The sequence below is a fragment of the Nipponia nippon genome, unplaced genomic scaffold (assembly GCF_047370975.1).
Source record: "Nipponia nippon isolate SJK-2023a ecotype South Korea unplaced genomic scaffold, ASM4737097v1 scaffold_19, whole genome shotgun sequence".
NCBI classification, from domain to species: domain Eukaryota; kingdom Metazoa; phylum Chordata; class Aves; order Pelecaniformes; family Threskiornithidae; genus Nipponia; species Nipponia nippon.
This window is the reverse complement of record NW_028262335.1, coordinates 4,621,077-4,644,615: the sequence shown is the minus strand read 5'-3', so window position 1 is coordinate 4,644,615 and position 23,539 is coordinate 4,621,077. Positions and strand designations below refer to the sequence as shown.

The following is a 23,539-nucleotide window of genomic DNA, read 5'->3' as shown; positions in this document are numbered from 1 at the left end:
TGTGCAAGGTGATCATATTTTTTTGCTATAATCAGCAAGCTGCCTTCTGAAGGGGGAATAAAATAATCCCATATTTTTGTGTATTGTCAACTCAAATAAGTAGATTGGATTATGTTATTAAGCATATATTCCACAGTGCAATTTACTGAGTGCTAACAAGTGATGTCAATAGTAAGACAATGAACAAAATAAGACAGTGAGCAAAAGACATTAAGTTATGCATATCCAGAGACTGATAGAACAATAAAACATTTATCAAGATCCTAAGTAAATCTGAAAGGTTGTGACTGATTCTTAATATTATACTAATACATACCTTTTTCTCTCCTCCCCCCCCCTTTTTTTTTTTAATATTGTTACTTGAAGAGGGAGAGTGCTGTACTAGTAGCCAAAGAAATCAGTTTAGAAAAGAAAAAGCACAACAGCAAAAACCTGAAATGTGGTTAACACATGTATCGTTTAAAAATGGAACAAATTATATGTGATATCTATCAATAGGTGGCACCATACACAAGCACCAAGCAAATGTCAGGGCTGCCCCCATGCCAGCTAGGAACACCACATTTCAGCATTCCTCTACACATCAGATATTACAAGAGATTTGTAGTCTATACATGTTTATACATGTCTATACATCCTATTCATTGTTTTCCATCATAATAATCTTCCAGTTGTTTATTAATTTTTCAAACTTTAAGAAGGGGTGATGGAAATTCCTATCTAAACCTGGTTCTTTTAAAGTAAACTTTAGCCAAGACGGATTTATCATGAAGCTACCTATTTAACAGTAAGGAAAAAATACTAAAGCCTGCCCATTCAGCGAATGCTTCAGAAAGTTAGTAAGCAACATGGGGGAAAAAGCTTTCAGTATGGCTCAAAAGCTATCAAAATATATGTATAAAGAGGTTAAATTAAGATTACAGAGCAACAGCGCTTTGCTTTTGATACACTGCACAGTTATTTGGAGTGATAGCCTCAGCCGCTACAGCTTTTCCTAATTGCTGACATCAAAGCAGAAAGACAAAAGTCTTAAGACAGTACTGAGACCCCCAGCATGAAAAACCTTTAACATCTCTCTGTTCCTGTTACATAAAGCTTTTGTAAGACATGGTTTAGGATGACAATACTACCCAGCATATATTACACCAGTGAATTTCTAAAACCGCTTACAAAGCTAGTCTATACCCAGAAGACAGCACAATCCATCTTTACAAATGAAGCACTGAAAAATCTTATCGAAGTACTTATCAACTTCCCTTTCTCAAGAAAGCTACATTAACATGCTACACATAATGAAACGTTACTTAAGCAGAATTTCCCTAACCCTACAATTCTTCCTGGCACATAGATGAAGTCATCGTCCCCCATCCCCAACCAATAAAACATCAGAGATTTCCCTGCCAACGTACCTGCTTCTAAAAACCACAGAAGATCAGATAACCCACGTGCTCAGTCCTGATTAATGATCGTAGCTGGAAAAAATGTACAAGGAAACTGCCCTGTGAAAACAAATGAGCAAAGCATTACAGAAATATACAAAGCTGAAAACCAGAAAGACCCTTCATTCAATATGCTTTGAATCTCTCTGCTTTAGAACACGGTCTAGCCAAAATTCATAAAACTGTAGGCTTGTCTGGAGTTTGTAGACCCTTTTTATTCTTAAAGAATAAGTTTTTTAAAGGTCAGGCTGTTCTTCATCTGCAGGATTTACACCCTAACCATACCAATGACATTCCCAGTCACTTGAGAATGGAATGCATTCAAGCTTTGCATTCTTTAAGAAGCTTTCAGCATAAAACCCAACTCCCTGGAAAAACCAATAAACGTCGTGACATGTAATTTCTTCTAGTTTAAAAAAAAAAAAAAAAGCATCACTTCCCAAAGAGTTGAGGAAAACTAGGGAGAAATGTAAAGCATGCTGATTTTGACCAAAATTACTGTTTTCAACTGCGCATATGTTATCTGAGTATAGCAATTATGAAGACTGGCACTTGAAAGCTGGCCTGGAAAACCCTTTGCGCAGAATTTTTCAGACCAACCTCACTGTTCAGTCACCAACAGCTAACAGTTACAGACTTTTTTTTTTTTTTTAAGACTCATGACATTTCTGAACATATTTTACAACTGACACTGGGTATCAAGGCATGGTAAGAATTTATAACTCGCCCTATCCATCACATCAGCCTCTACGAAAAGCAGGTCAATCTCACAAATGAAGTGACAGTTCAAGCCCACTGTAACGTGCAATGAAATAGCAAGTGCCTGCCACTCAGGACAGCATCGCAGCTAGAATCATGTAATTAATAGCAAAAGTTGCTGTACTTAATGAAGAGTTTCTGATTAGGGAAGATATGCATACCTGTGCCATTGGTTAATAAAGTCCAGCTTAAATTTATCAAACATACTCTTTTTGTGCGTGTGTGTGTGTGTGGTCAACAAGCAAAGGCAGACCTAGACTAATTCAATTTCTTTCATGGTTGTTCACCATCCCATGCAGATGTCATTACTAGGAGAGAAACAAGACAGGAGTAGCTAGAGCTACTCAACTGTTCTGTGCACCAGGTTCATCAGAGAAACACTGAATCCAAAATACCTGCTAGCTTCACTCAGAGCTTCTTTACAGTGTCTCTTACTAACAAGTGTTGGAGGCAGCTAAGCTTTATCAATGGCTTAAAAGAATCATTTCACCTCTCCAGAGGAGAGAAATTGCCTGCTCTGAAAGGATTATTTAAGCCCTACCTCACTAATTAGTTCCACTGTTCTTGCCCTCTAAATATGCAATGCAATCCCAGGAAAGATTATCTACAGCACTGACAACAGGACCGTTTGCAGTAACTAATTGCTGTTCTCATTTCTATGGACTTCAAAGACACCCCCCCCACCACCACTGTACAAATACTCACCACACAACTGTGTGAACTCCTTCTTAAAGGAAAGGATTAGAGCATGGGAAGTAACCACTTTGAGATGCACTCTGTCCTACTGACAGTAACAGCATATTCATAGTTACCATTAAAATTCCCCACGCACACCCCAAATTGCAAATAATAGTAATCTATGCATTTGTTATATTTAACACCAAATGCAAATGAAAACAGAAAGATCAAATGTTTTCCTAACCCTATAAATTCAGAAGAATTCAGCCAAGAACCAAAACAGTCTCCACAGGCCATTTTCAGGACCAGCCAGAAGGCTTTTATCATAGACAGCTTCACTTCCAAGCAAAAGTCTTGTAAGCCAGCAGCAGCACTCAAAACTTGCTGTCTTTGTCCGACCCATGTGGCTGCCCCCAGCTGAGCTCACCTCACCACTGTCACAGCAAGCACACGGGTGGAACAGCAAGCTTGCACACCAGAACTTGAGAACTTCTCTGCTAAACCATAGGGTACATCCTCTGAATAACAAGCACCTTTACTGCTAAAGGCTCCAAAAAAGACTGGAGTAAATAAATAAAAAAAAAAAAATCAGGTTTCATTACTTTTTCTTAAAAGTATGAGAACAAAATAAGACTAAAAAGCCTGGCGGCCAGTCCAAAGCCACACAAAGGTTCTCCTACCAACTTGTTCCTACCTATTCTAAACAGCAGCTCAGACTTCCAACATTTTCAATCACACATCAACATTTCCACATTCATCTCTAACGAACCCTAAGAAATAAGATCTAAAAATATTTTGCAACTGTATTTTGGGGGTGGGAGGGAAGAAGTGCAAAATATGAGAAAGAGTTTAGCAAGACAGCTGAGGAACAGCTGAATCAGTACTAACACGAGTTCTGCTCGCAATCTTGAGTCCCAATAGACCTGTGTGCTACACAAAGATCCATCCCCGAGGCGTTTTTCAGGTCAGATAATGCTTCACCTCAGTTGCAATTACCAGCCCTGAATTCTGGTTCTTTGCTCACCTCTTCCACCTTCTGTTCCTGCAAGGTCAGAACGTTGTTTATTTTGCCTATGCTCAGTTCCAATTTTTTGTCTCTGCCTAAACAAGGGGTGACTGCTTCATTTAGTCTGCAGGACTCGGGGAGCTCTGTAGCACTTTACCCTCACACCAGCCTCTCGACACTTACACAGGTACTACAAACAGCTCTTGGGGGCGTCACACCAATCAGCACTTCTACCACGGAAAGCAAGATTTTGATTTTCTCCTGGTCACGAGGTTCTGTCAAAGCTTAATTCATACCATGGACTCCCACGAGTATGAGGAAAAAAAAAATAACCAAACACTTTACAACTCAGGTGTCACTGGACTACAAGAATATAAAACCATTTCTCAAACTTACAATCAAAATTCTTCTTGCCCCAATGGGCTTACTTTCCCAGCCAGGATTTAAGAACAGATAAAAACCATGGTCCTTTACCACGGAAATGAAATGAAAACTAGTCTAAGCACAAAGACTCCAGTTTCAATCCATCCTTATCCTTCTGTCCTAAATAATTCCACCTCCTTACAATGGTTTTCACTTGGGTCAGAGATTGCTAGAGTATTTTTTTAACATACAGAAAAACTTAAAAGCAATGAACTAATGTTTACAAGTTCAGAAGTATCCATATGGGAGATGGAAAAAGGTCAAAGTCGTAGCTTTAGGTTCTATCACTTAAGAGATCATCCTGTTTCTCCAAACATTGCTAGGTTAAATGAGTTTTTAAGCTAAAATGTAAGGCACGCTAATTGAAAAACGTGTTTTTAAAGTACATGTCACTGAATTACAACAGCATAAGGGAACTGAACCAGCATCAGGATGCAACATGCCAAATGCAGGATGCTGGCAGTTGAATCGGCAAAGATAAAAACAAATTTTGCACATCCCATACATCATAAACAAACTTTTATCAACAGCCCTAATGAATCCTAGTGTTTATAGTTAAAACACAGAATTAATTTATTTACCTCTTCTTGCCAGATGTATTATATTGCATAGGAGAAACATTCCCTGAAAGATAACATTTCAATCTGTATTTTCAGCACAAAAAGCCAGACAGGGAGATAGAAAATCAAGAACTGCTGTGTATTGGACTGAAGGAATCACCACAGCATTAACAGAACTCAACTGAAAAGCTGTTTATTCAAAAGAACGAATAGCCAAAGCTATTCAGAAGCCCAGTTACGCGTTCACTGATACTTACTGGCCTAAGCGAAGAAATGCTGGGGTCTCAGCTGAATTTCTGGTAATCGTATCCTGAATTACCTGCAGTAAAGGAAGAGTTGCCAAAGGCTGATGAAGCCATACAGAATGCACTGTTCTATCAAGTCTGGAACTGGTCTCTCCAGGTAAGGGTGAGGCAGATGTGCAAAGCCAACAGGAAAGTTTGGGCTGCCAATACCTTATCTATTTTGCAGCTAAGCACAGTTCTACTCTCCAATGCCATTATTCAATTCCTTTCTCATGAAAAAGACTAACCTGTGCATTTCAAAAGCTGTAGTTTTAGTCTGAAATGATTACATTCTTCACTAAACTGTGTTAAAAGACTAAATCTTACAAGCCTGTCCTGCTGCATCCAACACATTGCAAATGGACATAATTGGGTCACCTAATTTTCCCTCATTTGGCAGGCATAGGGCATGAAATTTAGTTTTCATTTATTTTTAATATGATTCACAAGACAGAATAATAAATGAGGAAGATCTATATATTACAGCCCAAACTGCCAGCCCAGCTTTGCCAAAGCAATAAATTTGAGTTTAAACACATTCCCTCCCTTTCCCAAGCAGTAAAGGAGGTTGGTCAGTAAACAAATGGAAAAGCTGTCCTGTTCTACAGCACTTCGCTCCCCAGGCTGCCGGCAGAAGGGCTGGGTGAGGATCACAGGAATGCCTTCTGCTTTGCAAGGCCCAACACGTGGACTGGGCAGAGTCAAGCACGCCTGACATCCCTGTTCTGATCCCTGTTTGTCTGCCTACCGAACCGCTCTCTTTGGCTGTGGAAAGCGTATGTGCAATCCCGTCCCCCTGGCAAAAGCAAGCATACATATTATCTTCATGCAAAACCCTACAGATTGAAGTTACGCTTTCTAGCAAGGCAGTAAGTTAGAGATGAGAGTAAACTGGACATGGTTTTGGAACCAGAAGATGCTGGTATGTCTACACCGAAAAACAGCTGGGCTACTTTACAAGTATGTTACCAAAGTAGAAGGGGATTAAGTATTTTTAACTTTTCCACTAGCATTAAGAGATACTTCCCTACCTCTCCACATTGTTACTTGTCCTGAAAAGTTTATAATAAAAATACAATATAATCCTTCCCAAAAACAAACTACAAGACTGTACCAGCTTTCTCTTCAATTACTGACCCTGGAACACAACAGTACATAATGAAAAACTATTGCCTTTGCGGTTAGCTCCCCCCGCTTTTTTTTTTCCTAACTAGATTTAGAACACCAGCTACTGTGTTTTCACTTTAAAAAAACATAGACAGGAGAAATAAGTACTCAAACTTGGTTTAACTAGGCTGTTTTACGAACAGATGGGAAGAGCTCCTAAGGAAACTCAAGCTCACCGGCAAGAACCGTTTTGACTGAATGCTTTCAGTAGAGGAGGATTCCAACACACAGCAAGTGAAAATTACAGATTCGTAAACTATATCTCCCTCACTTCTGCCTCGAGTCTTGTGAATTCAAAACCTGGAAGGGCTTCTCTGCTGGACAATGCCACAGATGGGTTCATAATAAAGAACTTCTAAATTACTCTGACTCCTCTTCCCATCATCCCTTTAAAAAAAAAAACAAACAAAAACCAAAAACCAAAGCAAACCAAAAAACTTCACATCCCAACACAAAAAAAGACACACTAGAAAGTGGTATGTTTGTAAATTTTGCATAAGGCAAACTACTTAAGCATCCCATTTAATTTTAAAGACATGCTTATTTAATGCAATGAGAAAGCAACATGAGCTTTTGTTCCTTTAAATTCCATATTCCTCCCAACACTGTAGTCCTCTGTAATGCTGAAATTCCTAACATCCACATTTTACTAGTATGGGGAAAAAAAAAGTCAAACTGAGGGGTCTGCACAGCCTAAATTAAGGGGGGGGGGAAGGCAGTAAGCTGTCAGTAAATGTAATATTTTACATATTCGGTCTTAATAATTTAGGGTACTTAGAGCGGCCATCTGGCAAGCTCTTTAAAATGTAAGTCACAGCTGATGACCTCTTTAATATCTTCTATCATTTCCAGTTATAGACAAAAGAAATCCAACAGGAGTTAGCTCAGCTACAATTTTTTTTTCTTGAATCTGGCTGGTTCTGTTCAAGGCAGCTAAAAACCTCAATTAATGGGAGAGGATTATAAAAGCTCAGATAAGGAGTTATGGTGAATAAAACCAACCGCTGCAGGCTTCCTTTGCGCTACACAAATTGAGTTAACAGCCAGCGTGAAGAGGTCCCTTTAACTCTATGATATCATTATCCAAGGTTAAGCTATTAGCCTCCACAGTTCTGCTATTGAGTACTTCAGTGGTTAAAACATGGTCACACTGGGAAGCTTGTAAGTGCAAGGGGACGCTGCACCTTTAAGCTTTGTTAATTTTCAAATGACATTTTACAGAGAACAGCTAGAGCCCTAAAAACCTTCCAAGCTGGAGCCTGAAGTCAGGAACCAGAGTCTGCAAAATCCTGCTACAAATTTTCCTCTAATTCAGTCTGACTCATGACCTTCAGTCACAGGCAGCTGGAGACTGGATTAATTCCCATCTCCAGAGGAATACGACAATGAAGAATTCATAACAGCTACCTATTTATAGGTGAACAGTAGGAGTTGAAATATTTAATTTTTTTTTCTTCATTTCTATGTTCAGTATTATCTTTTAGCTGACTTTAGAATCTGAACCCCAGTGTCAGATTTTCATCAATTTACAGCTGGAATGCCAGTGGTAAGTTCGCATCTCTTAAATGTTAGATGTAAATTTTTAACAGAACAGTACAGCCCTCCCTCTTCAAGAGGGACAGGGAACAGCCCAAAACACTGCCATTTAGACATGAAAAAAAAATAAATTATAAAAACAAGCAGTGTTTTTTTTTCCAGTGCTGGATCACCTTTCAGAGCTTCAAAAAGGACTTCAAAAGTAGTAATGAAGTGCATTCAAAAAAGCTTCCCAATATAGTAAAACAGTTCTTACATCATTGTTCAAGCTAACTGTAAAAAAAAAAAAAAATCCTACCATTATAATCATCCATTTTTATGAAATTAATGCTTGCCTCCTGACCTTCAGGCACACACAAACCAGATTTTTTTTTTTTGCGGTACCACAGCAGCAATCTCTCAAAGAGAAGACATCTCTCATCTCTCACACAGTTAAAAGAGGCAGCACAGGTTTTTAGGTAGTTCACGTCAGTCAACTTTAAGCCTCTGAAATTAAACGTAGTGACAGCAACAAAACCTTAAAAAAAGACTTTCATTTCACAAAGGCATTCACACTTCAAAGATGAATTTGTCAAAAATTCTTTAAAAAGAGTAACAACACTTAGCTACAGCAGTTTATACACAAATTCTATCCCAGTCAAAGAAACAATTCCAAAAGGTTATAATACTTCACTCAAGATGGTCTTCAACAGCTGGACCGACGCGTGCTGCTCCTGTCCTAATCATTAGCATCCATCACAGAGGCTCATGCACCTCTTCCCCTATTTATAACAAAGCTACGAATCTTCTAGATAGGAAATTAGGCACTAATCATAGATAGCCAATGATTTTAACTACCAGGTATCCTGCACAAAAGAATTACTGCTGTAAAAAAAGTGTTACGCATCCATCATCAAAACAAGACTGTACGGCAATGCTTTCTATGGATCTCTTTGTAAATAGTCTATCTTTTCAGAACCAGAAAATGAAGTTTCCAGCACACAGACATAACAAACTTGAGATGCCTTTTCTTGTTATTAAGAAATCAGCTTTATTTTCATAGTTTGATTTTAACTTGAATCATACATCAGTGGAAAAATGGGGCACCAATAATAGGTAAAATTTTTATCACCTGCTTACAAGAATCAACAAGTTATTTTCAATATATCTATCCCATTTTATATGGTAGGCATGCTACACACATTGTACAAATATGTACCCATATAACACCTCCACCTATGAAGTATCATACTTTTGGACTATTAATTATGGACACCAATGACAGGGCCTCCTGCAGCATGTCTGTTCTATGATCATTGCAGAAACTGAACCAAGGCCAATACACAAACATGCACAAGGAAGATCGAGACCATTAATTGTGGTCACTTCATTTTCTTGTCATGTCTATCAGCTTTATGACCAAAGTCACGTTTTCAAAGCAGCTCTGCAAGAAGTGGTAACGCTGGGCTCGCCATCCTCTGAAGGCTTACAGATCATTAGCATTAAAACTGGGTTTTACTGAAGACTGCCACTTGCATTACAGAAACTAAACTCAACAGGCGAAAAAATAATACATGGAACATAAACACCCTACACTCATGGAGCATAAACACTGATAAAGAATTAGTTGACTGTAGAAGCAAGAAATTGGTTCAGTCTTCATAATGAACCTAAAATAAGCCTACCATGCCTACACAACAGAGTACAATGTCAAAACTGATGCAAGTATGTGTATACGCCCAAGGTGTAGGATGTTTTTTCTGCCTTCTTCAGTAATTCTCGAGGGGCTTGAAATGGAACAGGGAACAGAAATACGCATGAACAAGCACACATTCAGAATCACCAGCAGTGCTAATGGAGCAGCACTTCAGTATTTGGTATGTTTCCAACCAAATAATTTCATTAATACTGTATTTGTATTCAGACCTTGGAAGTTAAACTGCTTTGCAATTAAACTATGCCTAGTGCAAAAATTGGATGTTGCAGTCAACTTGTAACAAAAAGGCAAGTGACACTATTAACCAATCCTAAACCATTACAGAACAGTCTAAAATCAGACGAGGCAAAATTCCAGTAGGTATCTGTAAGCAGTTAAAATAACAATAACATTTAATTTCCATTTACAAGCATGCAGTAAAAGCCCCCAAAAACCAGAAGCACCGTATTTGGAGTCGAACTGCCTGTGGTCTAGTGACCAACTTCTCAGCAGTTTAAGCACACTGCATTGTTATATTTAACGAGAAATGGCAGACATCGTGAGTAATGCCTACTGAAAGGATTTCTCTCCACTGTTCCACTCACTGAAGCGCCATTATATTTAGAGGCATTACTTTGGTACTCATCAACATAGTATCTTTCTACAGATGCCTAGCATATTAGAGATAGCTTTCAATTTAAAACGTGACCTATGCTGCCCTGTAATTTATACTGACATCTGAACATCATTAATGCCAGATCATATACATTTTACACTGAACATGCCTACAGATCTTTTACAGTAGAGAGATTATGGCTAACTAGATTTTTTTAAAGCAATTAAAACGTGAGCTGTTATTAGGGTGGTGACTACTTAGTGTTTTAATATTTTGCAATACTGTATCAAAGTACAGTGTTAGGACCGGAGACTCTTAGATTAATAATTCTTGACTACCAAAATTGCCTAACCATTGGACAACAACATGAAATATTGTTCTGGCCTCATACATCAATAAAATTTGCTGTAAAAATGTGATAAATACACCCCTTATGACACCTACTTCTCTTGCCTGTTTTGGGGGTGGGGGACAGGGAGAAACGTGTGCTGCTTTCCCCATGGATGCTCTGTATAACCAAAAAAGCAAAGAAGCGGTTTCAGTTTTGAATCAGTGTATGGTTTAATTTTTTAAACCATTTAAAGAGGTATTTTCTTAATAACCCTTGTTGAAAGTTGAAGTAAGAATCAATGGCTATTTGTCTAATATGAATATATTCCTTGATCATCTTTTTTGCACTAACCACAACACAAAACCTTTGCCTCCTCAGTGATCTGTTAGCATCATTAATATTCTCGGATAGTATGGGCAAGAGAGCCTTGCTCCTAGGACCTTCATAAAATACTACTCCTTAAGAATTTTCCTCGATAGCGTTCCATAAACCGGTCTACATAGCTGTTTTAATCATATGTGCAAAAGTATGCCAGTTCCTCTCTTCTCTGAAGGACTTATTAAAAACAAAAAGCACAAGAAAAGGATTTTTGTTACCTTCTTTAGGTCACCAAACAAGACCATGCTGCAAAGATATCCGATGGAGAAAGGAGGAAGGAAAAAAAAAAATCCTTGTCAATTTTAAGAGAGGACTTTTAACGTTCACAAGTTTAAAACAAATTCCTAATTACACACCAATTTTACCACAGACATTTTCCTTTCCATATTTTTTGGTAGAGTGGGATTACAAGGAAGGAAATCTTGCCTTCAAGAGACTTCCTATTTCTCAGGAAAAGGGATGCAATTTCCTTCCTCCCTAGCCACAATTTTGAATGCTACCTTAATTATATTAGCCCTGAACTGTGAAATAAACCTGTATGAGGTCATTAGTTTGACAGCAGAAATCTCCCTTTAGCACTACTGTACAAACACACACACATGGGCTGGAGAGAAATAAAACTACTGACTACAGGGGTTTTTTAAGGGTTATATCAAGTCCCAGTCAGTGCTGGGACCAATTAATTTCAGAGTACAATGAAAACTGCAAGAATCACAGGCAAGACGGAGAACGGACATATGTTAAAGGCAACCGAGCTGAGCTACATGGAAAACCGTATGTGCAATTGTGTGGCAAGTTTGATTTACTCAGAGATCAACACTAATGAACATAAATAGGCAAAACTGATTGTTTCAAAGATCTTCTATGTACGTAAAATTCAGGGCATTTACAGGATAAATGGCAATCTCTTCCCTAAGAATGAGGGCATCATGCAGATGCAACAATACGTATTTTGATTCCTCAAACTCCAATATATACCAATAATAATAAAACACATTAGCCCAGAGACCATTAACAATAACGCTCAAGACAAGGCTGATCCTTCTACAAGTTAAAACTACTGTAAGATTCCAGACCACTTCAGAAAGTTTCCAAGAGCAGGATTGCATGCAACAACCACCAATTTAGAGCAGAACGGGGAAAGAGAATTACTGAAGTTGCAGACAGATTTCTGCACTTCCCAAACTGTTAGTACAATTACAGTACATCTTTATTATATTTAGTTTCTCAACAAAAGGAAGGAGCTTATAGCAGTTACGTCAAAAATTGCAGCTACCAAGAAAAGAACAATGAAATGGATATATTAAAAACAAGGTGCCCAAACTGTATTTCCTCACACATGCTATTACGCATATAGAATTCTGTTTAAGGTTTAAAACACTTTGTAAGAGCTAGTGAACTAAGAATCACGACAGTGAAACGTTAAGAAAACCACTGCAGTTTTATGTGAATTGTGAAAGGTTTATTTTGCCGAGTCCCCTGTAGCTGCTGACCAAATTTTCAGTGATAAAAGTTCTGTTTAAAAAGCCTGACGTTTCTGACCTCTGGAAGTTAAGCAAAACCTTTCATGAATTCCACATAAACCAATGAGTATTATTTGGCATCTACACACATTCCTGAAAAAAAGCAGCTAAGCAGATGTGAATGCTCCTATTTTTCTCAATTTGGCATCAACTCTTAAAGTTAATTATATTTTAAGTGTGTTATTGCTGATCAGTTTTGCATAAACATTCAGTCAACTGTGTTTATCTTGAAGTCTGATATTGCCTCCCCTGACCAACTGAGCAAGCTGCCAGGACACAATGAAATTTTCAGTTTTCCGTATAAGATCCAGCACACTCAAAGTTAGGAAACCCTATTAAAATTACATTAGTATGGCAACAGGCACCGGACATCACCGCAGTTGCACTATCCCCTTCTTATTCCTACAAAAAGCCTTCCATCAGTAGTTTACCTTAAACTGTTTGAGTATTTACGCTGCTCCTTTACAGAAACTCTGCTGCAAAAATTTAGGTCACATTTCCTTTAAGTGTACATGGGTGTGCGTACAGGTATACTTATTTAAAGCTCAATGAAATTAATTAAAAGCTCCTCACTGTCTTCAATGTGCATTGAATCAGGACCTGGATGAGTTCAGAGGCAAAACAATTACACTTTAATTAAACATCTTAACATTCCTGTGAAGCAGTCAACTAATTTTATAGAAGGATAAACTGAGTCAGAAAGTTTCAGAGCTTGGTCATGGTCATAAGCGGTGTTGATTCCTTAAGTTGCTTCCACATTTGTTAGTTACCCTCGTAACACAGAGAAAATGGACCTTCTGAAAAATCAAATAAATTCTTAGTCTACATATCTGTAGGAAACAAAACAGAACATCCTGAGTCAGGTATAATGGTTGTACAAATCTACTGGCTCCGTTTCTGGTCCCCAATCAGTAGCTAATTTAGTCAGTCACAGAAATTCCAATAATGCAAGAAGTTGAAATTTTTTGGGTTTTTTTCATGGCACTTTATTCTCCAGATGACATTTTTAGGCTGTGGGGGGTTTTTGTTTGTTTGTTTGTTTTCAAAATAACATTAATAATTATATCTATACTATTTTTTAAAAAAGAAAAATAGGCTTAGCAGATTTGATATTCTGTAAAACCTTGAAAATACTTATTGAAAAGCAGCAAGTATGATCACACTCCCTAAATTCAAACTGCCATTTAAACCATACACAAGCACTGTAACATTCTGTCAAATCACCAGCAGTGAGCAGAAACAAGACATTAACTTTCCTCATTTTTTTTGAGCATTTGTTACATAATGCTTCCCCAACACCAAGTCCGAAAATAAACCCCAGAGTCAGAAGAGCGTTCTCCTTATTCAATTACCAACCAACGTTTTTCAGTTATTTTTCTGATCTTTGGTTTCTTCTCACCTATTAACACTCCGTAGTTTTGCTCATTCTGGTCTATCTGCTTTCTTATGCCAATCGCAGTTCACGGACAGGCCACGGCTCTTTAAAGGGAAAAAGAACTGTAAGTCTCACCCATTCTCAGAGATACAACAGCATCAACAACAGTAAACAAAGTGTTCTGGTATTTTTCTAAATGAAATTAAGTTTGTTGGCAATGGGTTTTTAGTACATTTAAAACCTATTTAGGTATCATTTCTCCCACGTACTTAGAAGCAGGACCATTAGACTACCAACATTTCTCAGGATGTGGAGTAGGTGACAAAGTGTTTTCATTCCAGTAACTTACATCTTTGGTGTACATCGGCATCAAAACATAAACATCATCTGGGACTATTCACATACCTGTATACATGCAATAGCTTTACTGGAATTATATTAATGGATACTATTACTTTTCCAGCAAATCAGAACTCTCAAACCGAACAAAAAAAAGCCCTCTCTCTCTAATATCTGTGATGCAGAGAGTTATTTTAAAAGAAATTTTTTAAAAGGCATTATGAATATGAATTATATATGGTTTCTGGTTATGTGGTTTAACACAGAAGACCAAAGAAAAAAAAATACTTACACATGTATACTTTCAGAGAGAATCTTACAAGATACGACAGATGTCATCTAGTCTATTGGAAAAACATACAGGACCAAGTGCTTTTTAAAAGAGGGCTCAATTAAAGCTATTAGACACTATGATTTTTTTGACATCTTTCTTATTACAAATCAAGGTTTATTTTCCACTGAATATCCCACCATACTGTTCCAGAAGCACCACGGTGATAGTTTAAATAAAGAACATGATTGACCAGCTTTACCATCATGACTATTAACATATTTGGAAACATAGCAGAAAAAAGTAATTTACCCTCACTATCTGAAAACTGGATTACAACCACCTTCTAGCTATAACACTTATGCTAACTCCCAGAATATAAACATTTGGCATATTTATTAAGATTACAATTTTTCCAATTAAAAATATTAATATCAGGTTCAATTGCTTCCGCATTATGTACACGATGGTATGGTATAGCTATAACAGCTGCTACTGTCCGTGTTGCATTTCAGCAGGAAATCCAATCTGATGACAGCTTGCAATAAAAAGAAATACAGCTTTGCCTCTGCATGTATAGAAATATTTCTGAAGATACCCAATCCTTCTTTTTTGGAAAAAAAAAACTCTACTGGAAGTTTCTCCAAGCATATTCAGCAGCAGCCTCCAAAAGCCTATTGCCTCTCTGTATGCACAGCACTTGGGTGCATTTTTGACGCTTAAAACTAGGTCAGATGCTCAGGAGGGATGCTTTGTAGTCAACAACAAACTTCTGAATTGAAATACTTACAAAAAATCATAAATGTTTATGTTGGTTACAGATGACAAACATTCTGGAGGAAAAAAATCATATTAAACTAATAAATAGATCAATTTCACACAGGCTGTTTCCTAGGCAAAGCATCAACCTTTAACATTAGTTTTACCGTATCAAACCCATTCAGATGTTAGCTTTATTTGCCTGTATGCAACTGCAGAATGATTTTTAATTTTTAGCAGTAGATGTATATCACAGTCAATGTTTGCAATTACAAAATACAGGTTTTGTTTCAGTTCACTTTTGGTTTCATTTAGAAAATAACACAAATTGTTTTGGAAACCTCTCTTTCCTCTTGCAAGGTTAAGTACGCTAAAACCCTGGATCGGGGAAAGAGGGAAATGGCAGAGGATGGAAGAGAGCAGACATTGATACAACTACGGATTTCCCATAAAACTGGGATTCAGAACTTGCTTTCTGTGCAGCCCTAATACTTAACTTTATTATATTATATATCTAGTGAAATGTATGAGTATTAACCAATTCTCATAAGACGACAGAAGCTTCAATTCGTATCGTGAGCAAATAGCCCTCTTTCCCCACACACCTACAACCGCTTGTGCAGTGCACAGAGCTCCTATGCACAACGGCAAACAGGCAAAGGGAAGGAGCATGGAAATTCCAGTATGTTAATGTTAATTCTGCTAACAAAACCGAAGTACAAGCTGCTTCCTCTTTCTAGACCTTCTTTCCTTCACTTATCCTCCCCAAAGGGTTCCATGGCCATGCTGTGTATCTCTTCTGTTCTTGCACTATTCATTTGATATGCAGGAGTACTATGAAATACAGGAGCTACAGATGGACAGACATCCACCATTGTTGCAGATGCCTTAAATCGTGTATTTGTCCTTTTAGCTTGCCATTCCCTTTCCACTCACTTGCCTTTCATGCAGTGTTACGTTCCAATTGACAACACTGCTGCTGAATGACATTAAGGACGTTGAACTATTCGAGTCTGGCCAGAGGAGGTAGTTTTAGGCGGTCCTGCGAGAAGCAGGGAGTTGGACTCAGTGATCCTTATGGGCTCCTTCCAACTTGAGACATTCTGTGATTCTGGCAAATGACAACTGTGGTATATCTGGTCTGTATTTATTACAATGACTGCTACCAGGCTATGGGATGATTTTCCTGGTGAAGATTTCAGTATCTTCCCACTTAAATGTCAAAAAGAATACTGCAAGCACTTTTATGTCCTACATAACTTTTCGTAACTTCTGTTGCAATGCTTAAAATGAACTAAAATACAACTACTGCTTTGAAGCAATTCTGGGTAAGCCATGAAACTTCAGCCAAGCAATTAGCAGTTAACTTGTTCAAAATGGCCTTCGCTCTTGCATTTGTTCAATCCTACATGCTTCCTTGGAGATATACACTATTACGATGCACCCCATCAACTAAGAGAGCATGCAAATCCATTTACCAGCACCTCTAAATTATACTGAAGAAGCTGCCAATTTCTACCAAGATGCCAGTGATACAATACGAGATGATGCTTCTTCAGCTAATGGCAAAGTGAAGCAACTCCAATATATCTGAAGTACAACTGCCACCATTTTCCAGCTGAATCTGTTTGTCAAGGCAAACAGTAGCTTTTAGACTCATAAGAAAATAAGTCTGCATTTAAAAAAGTAGTAATATGAAGCTTTCTGTATGCCCCCTCACCTTGAATACCCGTACTTTCAAAACACCCCCCCCAAAGTACACAGTTTAGCCTCACTTTTCACCATTTACATAGCGTTTCCCCTTCAGCAGGCTATTTCACATCATACGTGAGCTCCAAAAATAGAGGGCAAAAGAAGTTGAGAGCTTGCAAGTTCAGCAGCCAACAAAAACTAAATATAAAATTTTGATTTTGTAAATGTATTTAAAAATTATGTTCTTAAAATACTCAATAGACATGCCTATCACCATATTGGAGCCAACTCAGATCAGAAAACTGAACAAGCATACCTAACTTGCCTCCAATGTCTGTTCTTTTTTGAGTTTGGTGGTGGTTTTTTTTTTTTGTTGTTTTTTTTTTTTTTTAAAACCACCACATCTGCAGAGTGTCTTGCTCTCATCTCGCAGAGCATCAAAGCTTATTTTGTTCAATGTGCCAAGATGAGGAACGGTCAAATAAAAGATGATATACAACAGAGCAAAATACTCTCTTCTTGAGGAGAAAGCAAATGCAAGCCTGAAAGTCAAACGTACCCTGATGAAGCACATCTGGATGTTAAACAGAAACTAGTATCATCTTTCATCTGCTTTCTGGAGTACTAATGTATTCCGATTCGGAAAATGATGCTGTTCCTCTCTCACGTACCTTTCCAAGGGATACAGAACTATCGTGTGCCAACAGATACTGCCCATCTTTACACCAAATGAAAAGTTACGGAGTGCTGCTTCAAATGCTCTAGAAGCACAATTTTTAGCCAAGGCAAACATCACCTCCAAGTGAAGCCCTCTACTAAATACTGGCCGAAAAGCATTTTTCCCACGCGAGTTACCGGCGCTTGACGCCGAGGGCCAGGACGCCGTGCAGCATCGCTCACGTTTTGCAAGACAGAGCGGGGCTGCCCGGAGCCGGGGCGTCCAGAGCTTGTGTTTTACGGCCTGCCGACGTGACACCTGCCCTCCCGACGGCTCCAGCGCACCTTAGGCAGCTCTGCGTGGGAATGACTTCACCTGCCACAAAAATGCAGCCATCGCTGGGGTGGGACACCGCCGCCGCGAAACAGGGTGCCACATGACGTAAGAGATGATGCCAGAAAATTAAAAAGGCACCTCCCGTACCCGTGCCGCCGCGGGGCCACAGCCTGACGGCGCCCACGACCGCCCGGCCGCCGCCGGGCCCCGGGGAGGTCAGGGGCCGCGGCCCCGCGCCGGGCTCCGCGGAGGGGGCGCGGGGGCCGGCCCCGGCGGGGCGGCAGCGGGGAGGCGCGGAGGCCCGGGGCCGGCGGAGCGGCGCCCCGGCCCGGGCGAGCGCCTTTGTTCACGGCCGGGCGCCGCGCACAAAGGGCAGCCGCGCTCACCTGCGTGCGGGGCCGGGCCGGCCCCGGCGGTCCTGCGGCTCGGGCGGCGGCGGCGGCCGGGCGCGCTCAGCGCGGGCGGGCGAGGCGAGCGGAGCCGTGCGGAGCCGAGCCCAGGCGAGCGGAGCGGAGCGGCCGCCTCCTCCGTCGTGACTCACCGCGGCGGCCCGGGGCGGGAGGGAGGGAGGTGCCTGGGCGGCTCCGGGGGAGGGACCCGCCGCCTCCCGGCGCCCAGGGCAGCGGCGGCGCCGCAGGCACCACCCGAGCGCCGGCCGGCAGGAAGGGGCGGGGCGCACCGCCGAGGGGCGGGGCGCGGCGGGGAAGGGGCGGGGCCGCCGGCGGCAGGCAGGGGCAGGCAGGGGCAGGCGGGGCCGAGCCGCGCCGCGCCCAGGCCGGAGCCCGGCCGCAAGCCGCGCCGGGGGGGGGGGGGGGCGGCGGGGCCCCCCCTCCCGCAGGAGCCCTCAGCGCGGCCCCGCACCCATCGGCCACCGCCCGCCCCGTCGCTGCGGGCCGCGGATCCCCCCGCAGCGGCAGAGCCGCTCCCTCGGGACCGGTGACAGACACGGCGCTGGCAGCAGAGGGGGCACGCAGCCCGTTCTGGCACTAGCCGTGTGCTCCCCTGCAGAAACGTCCTTTGCATCAGGCTCTGCAATTACCTGGTGCCGAGCGTCTCCGCGAGCTCACGCTTCCCCCCGGCGGCCCCGTTCAGCGGGGCAAGGCTGCGGAGCACGGCTTCTCCGGTAGCGCCACACCAGAGAAATCACATGGATGTTAAAACAGGTTACGTGACCGCTTTTCAATCATACTGTGCTAAGAACGTTAAAAGACGCTGCGAAATTCAGTACCGCTCAAGTCAAGCTAATTCAGCAAATGTAGAAAATGCCACCTTCTGAGAGCCTCCGACTAGAACGAATGGCCGTTTGGTCATTTAAGCACTCAAAAATAACCCTGCCCCTAGACAGACGGAGGCAGAGTAAACCCACAGTGAACTCAGAGATAAATTAATTATAAAAAATAATTTAAAAAAGACGACGGAAGCCATCAAAGATTCATCACCCCTGCTCCATCACCGATCTGCATTTTGGTTTCCCACAGTAGCGCTGCTTGCCTGTACTGTGCACTGGTAAGTATAAAATTCCCAAAGATAAAAACGCTTTGTGGACTAAGTGTTATGTAGTAAAATGCCGAGTCTTCTACTCGGTATTTAACTTAATAGCATAAAAATAGCCACAGTAATGAAATAGGTGGCACTTCCCTTAACAGCTTGCTACTTAATGACATCAAAGTCCAGCGCCACTGAAATCCATACCCCACTGCCAGCTAATGAAGGTCTTAACATGAAAGCCTATGCAAAGAGCAAAACCAAGCTGCTGACAGGAACAGGAATGGTGCAAATATGCTGGGATCTGAGATCACTTGCACATACCCACAGCACAGCAGGCAGTAATGATTATTAATTATTTAAGAAAAGAACATAAGAGCTCCAGCAGAAGCTGAAAAAAATAGGCAGAAGCACTGCTCTGGGATCCTCCAGTTGGATTACTGTTAATTAGCACAGTACATGAGTCTGAGGGAAAGATCTAAAAGCATCTTATGCTAGTAGGAGCGTATAATTAAACCATCATTTGCATCTTTGCAATAGTATGAATTTTCTTACTGATAACATCACGGGCAAAACACCATTTTATGACTAAGTATTGTCTACATCTCCTGTTCTAATTTAGCTGGCTGACTGTACGACAGTGCAACGCAATCTTATACAGCATCAATTTAACATCCCACAGTTATTCCGAAAGGGTTTTAGCAGAGAGAGATACTATAAGGCTTCCTCTACCCTTGGAGAATTCTAGATTTATTTTCTTAAAACACCGAGTCTGAATCGGCTTCTGCCCCACCTTAGTTTGCTATCATGAAGCTTACCGAGAGGTTTAGCTCTCACGCAAGGTGACATCTTGCATTATAGTAGCTACTTTTATCATCATAAGACATGATGGATGCTCAAGAGACCTCTTAACTCCTCGCTCCGCAACAGATATAATAAAATAGTGTTCATGTCTCATGGGAACGCGCAGACCTTCACAAAGCAAAAAGAAGATACAAGTGCACTGCACCTGATCAAATCTATTATTTTACCAGGCATCGCCCTACTTGCCCCAAGCACAAAATGGGAATAATATAGCTTATCATCAGCAGGGGGATGTTAGGAAGTTTAATTATCTAAAGGTTAAGTCTTTCTAACATTTTTACAAGTATCATATAAAGACTGGATATTGTTTTATAAAAATCTAACAGATTAAATGGATTTTTCTTTTCAATAGCTTCTAATCTCTTTTGTTTAATAAGGCTGCTGTTTGTTCTAGTAAGCCAAAACTTCATGAAACCTTCTCCTCCAAATCCCTGCTTGACTTAGAAAAATTCTCTCAGTTCACTGTGTCCTTCTCTGATCTCCAATTCTTTCTTAATCAGCTCTGAAATTCATTTAGGATTCCTTCACAGTACAGCTGCTTCCACCCTCCAAGTGCCTCTGTATTTGTTGGCATCTCCCTCTCGTTAAGGGCTTCCAGCAGCATCTGTACACACAAGCCCTGCTTTCATTATCCATCTGATTTAGCCACATGCACCAATAATGAAAACCCTGTTTCTCTCAAAGATGTGTACGGTACCCAATGAGGGAATTGGTTTTAGTTTGGAATCTTATTTCTTTTGGTAATCTTTTCTATTTCAGACTCAGTCTGACAATTCCAATCCATCAAAATCATGCTCTGATGCAGCAACAGTACAATGTTTCCTGAAAATTAAACGCGGTTCAACCAATCAACTCTTTGCATACTTGGGACACCGTAAAAAAATGATGTAGGGTCACAACAGTCAGCTGAAATTTCTATGACTAGTGGCGAGCACAACTTGCCTAGATTAGAGAGAGAACACTAGAAAATTAAATAGTTCAGCTGCCTTAGTTACAATATTTAATGTTTCTACAGACTGTGCAGTGAGGAGGTATGCAGAGATACTTTAGAGGGATGGACAAAAAATAAAGACCTTTAGTGTAAAAAAGACTATGACAATGGTTTTTTTTGTTAATCCAGACTCGGTTTGCATGGTAAGAAACCTTCTCCACTGCATGTTTTATTCAAAACCAGAAGTGTTCCCAGATTAAATTTGGTATTTACAAAGTTGCAAAGCACACTCTTTTATGACAACATTACAGAACTTAATTTCAATCTCCACCTTACAAGGATATTAACGGGACAATCAAAAGAAAAGCTATTTACCCAGACATTAACACTTCTGTCCACAGGATTTGCAGGTGGTTCTGCCTGATGGTTTTCAGTACATCTGCGATTATTACCGACCCGTTTTTGGAGGCATGTTGAAAACAGGATCCTAAACATTATCAAGCAGCAAACTATTCTGATAGCAAGATAAAAAGAGATGTCCATGATTAGAACTTGTTTTAAAAAGAAATTTGATATTAAATATATCATTAACAGATTAGTGTGTTAAATTACAGCAGCTATTTCAGTGCATGATACAGCAATGCCTTACATATAGTTATATCCATTAACCTGATGTCTGTATTTTCTCTTTTAAGACCTTATTTTAGAGACTACTTATTCTGAAACGTTTTTATTTATCCTGCCAGCTAGTGTCAGGTACTTTAGGCCACCTTTTCAGATGCTCTGAGCATCAGCAGCTCCCACTTGACTGAGGTGGGAATCTTGGATGCTTAAAAGTTACGGGCAAGAAATCTTGGGCAACAGAAACTCCAGTAATTCTCCCCTCTCCCTCACAGGCATAAAACCACTATTAAGGTAAAGTTAAAAAACCCTACAACCTCATAGTGAGGCAAGGTGTCACTTTTCCCATGACCCCTAAAGAGAAACTCCAATATGAGCACTCCTCCTTCCTCCCTTATGGGTAGCTAAGCAGACAGAACTGAAATAAGAGTTTACCTCCCTAATAGAAAAGACTTCCCCAGAACTCAGTGAGGGTAATTTTAAAATGGTGGAAGTAGGGAAACTAAAAGATGCCTGACTTTTATTTCTTTAAAAAGTAAAAATTATGTTTGTCCTTACAGAGGAGGGGAATGGCCATACTGGAAGCAAAACCAAATGGTTATATTTTAATTTGCCTACCATTTCAGCCACTAATGATACAGCCTTAAATGCCTGGTCAGTAGGGTAGCATTAATACAGAATTCTCTATCAAAATGAATTTCATTTTAACAGGCAAGGTAACATGATGAACTAAGGGGTCTCTTAAGAAATCCTGTATTTTTCCTTTAAGACAAAGGTAACTTGCTACTTTTCCATTCAAGATTCAAGGGAAATAATACAAGGAGACAAAGACAGAAGAAAGAGAGACAGAGCATCAATTTTCTCTCTAACACTACTTTTAGATCAGTACAATCACTAGGTTCACCCTATAGAGAAAGAAGATGAAAAAAAGGGAGGTTATATATGGCCAAAAAGAACTCTGGGCAACTTTGCTGATGTGTTTAAAGCTACTGTACTTTACAGTTCTTATTTCAGAAGTAAAATGATAAACAAAAAACAAAGCACTTTTAATCTTCAAAGCAATGCATGATCAATAACAACTTCATAGCACTTGATATTCAAGTATCACAATCTGTATTTTACTCCAGGAGAGAAAGAGGCAGAGAGAATAAGTGATGTGCCTGGGTCTAACGCTGAACCAAGGATGGAAGTCAAACATCACAAGCTGGTATGTTAAACCACAAACCCATGCTTTCATTTAGCAGCTGTTCTTTTGTTACCAGTTTTTATTTGAGCAAACGATTATTATAATAAAGAGATTATGGACTTCTTTCCAGCCCTTGCAGAAACATTTGAGATGCTAGCAGAGGTACATCCCAGGATTGTTTGGCAAAATATTTAGCACAGCACACCAATTAACTTACCATGCCTCTGAAATTAATCTAACCACTTCAAGTAGGTTACTTAAGTAACTATTTGCTAGGGTCAACATATTAATAGCTTCATATTGGCAACAGCTTCCTTGTTAAGTTACATTTATAGTCAGGGCATTCTGCAGGGTGTATCCAGCCTCTGGGTTAGAGCTATGCTTTCTGACCCTTCACAACTTTTGAGAAGGGAAGTCTGGCCTGGCATACTGAATCTTGCAATAGTATTGGTCACTGATCTCAACCTCATCTTTGTCCATCTAAATCATGAGAGACCTTTTCAAGAGCAGAAGGAGCACAACATTAAGAAGATATTCAGTCAAGGATCAATTTACATAGGAATTTTACAACTGCCTGCAGTACAGAAACTTGGAAAAAATCCTGTCATATTTGCAAATCAATAAAAAAGAGTTTCTCCTGGAAACGT

The 23,539-nt window shown here is 40.1% G+C and overlaps 2 protein-coding genes across 12 annotated transcripts in view; both read right to left on the bottom strand.

Moving 5' to 3' along the window:
* The window catches only part of CTNNBIP1 (catenin beta interacting protein 1), a 37,458-nt gene extending 15,888 nt beyond the window's left edge, over window positions 1–21,570 (bottom strand). The window contains exons 1-4 of one of the 4 annotated variants that reach the window (XM_087755807.1): window positions 21,461–21,570; window positions 13,775–13,854; window positions 11,071–11,098; window positions 1,410–1,499 (exon numbers count right to left, since the gene is read on the bottom strand). The gene's annotated coding sequence lies outside the window, so the exon portion shown is untranslated. Of the gene's footprint in view, window positions 1–1,409; window positions 1,500–11,070; window positions 11,099–13,774; window positions 13,855–18,191; window positions 18,387–21,460 lie in introns of those variants that run through there. The other 3 variants (XM_087755808.1, XM_087755809.1, XM_087755806.1) reach the window with 3 other exon arrangements.
* LZIC (leucine zipper and CTNNBIP1 domain containing) overlaps window positions 1,479–23,539 on the bottom strand; it is a 33,098-nt gene continuing 11,037 nt past the window's right edge. For 4 of the 8 annotated variants that reach the window (XR_015704408.1, XR_015704410.1, XM_087755796.1 and 1 more), the window contains one exon: window positions 21,141–21,599. Coding sequence is in view for 1 of the 8 variants with exons in the window: in XM_087755800.1 (XP_087611926.1) it covers window positions 21,595–21,599 (5 nt within the window). In the remaining 7 variants the exon portion in view is untranslated. Of the gene's footprint in view, window positions 1,500–13,769; window positions 13,855–21,140; window positions 21,600–23,539 lie in introns of those variants that run through there. The other 4 variants (XR_015704409.1, XM_087755797.1, XM_087755799.1 and 1 more) reach the window with 3 other exon arrangements.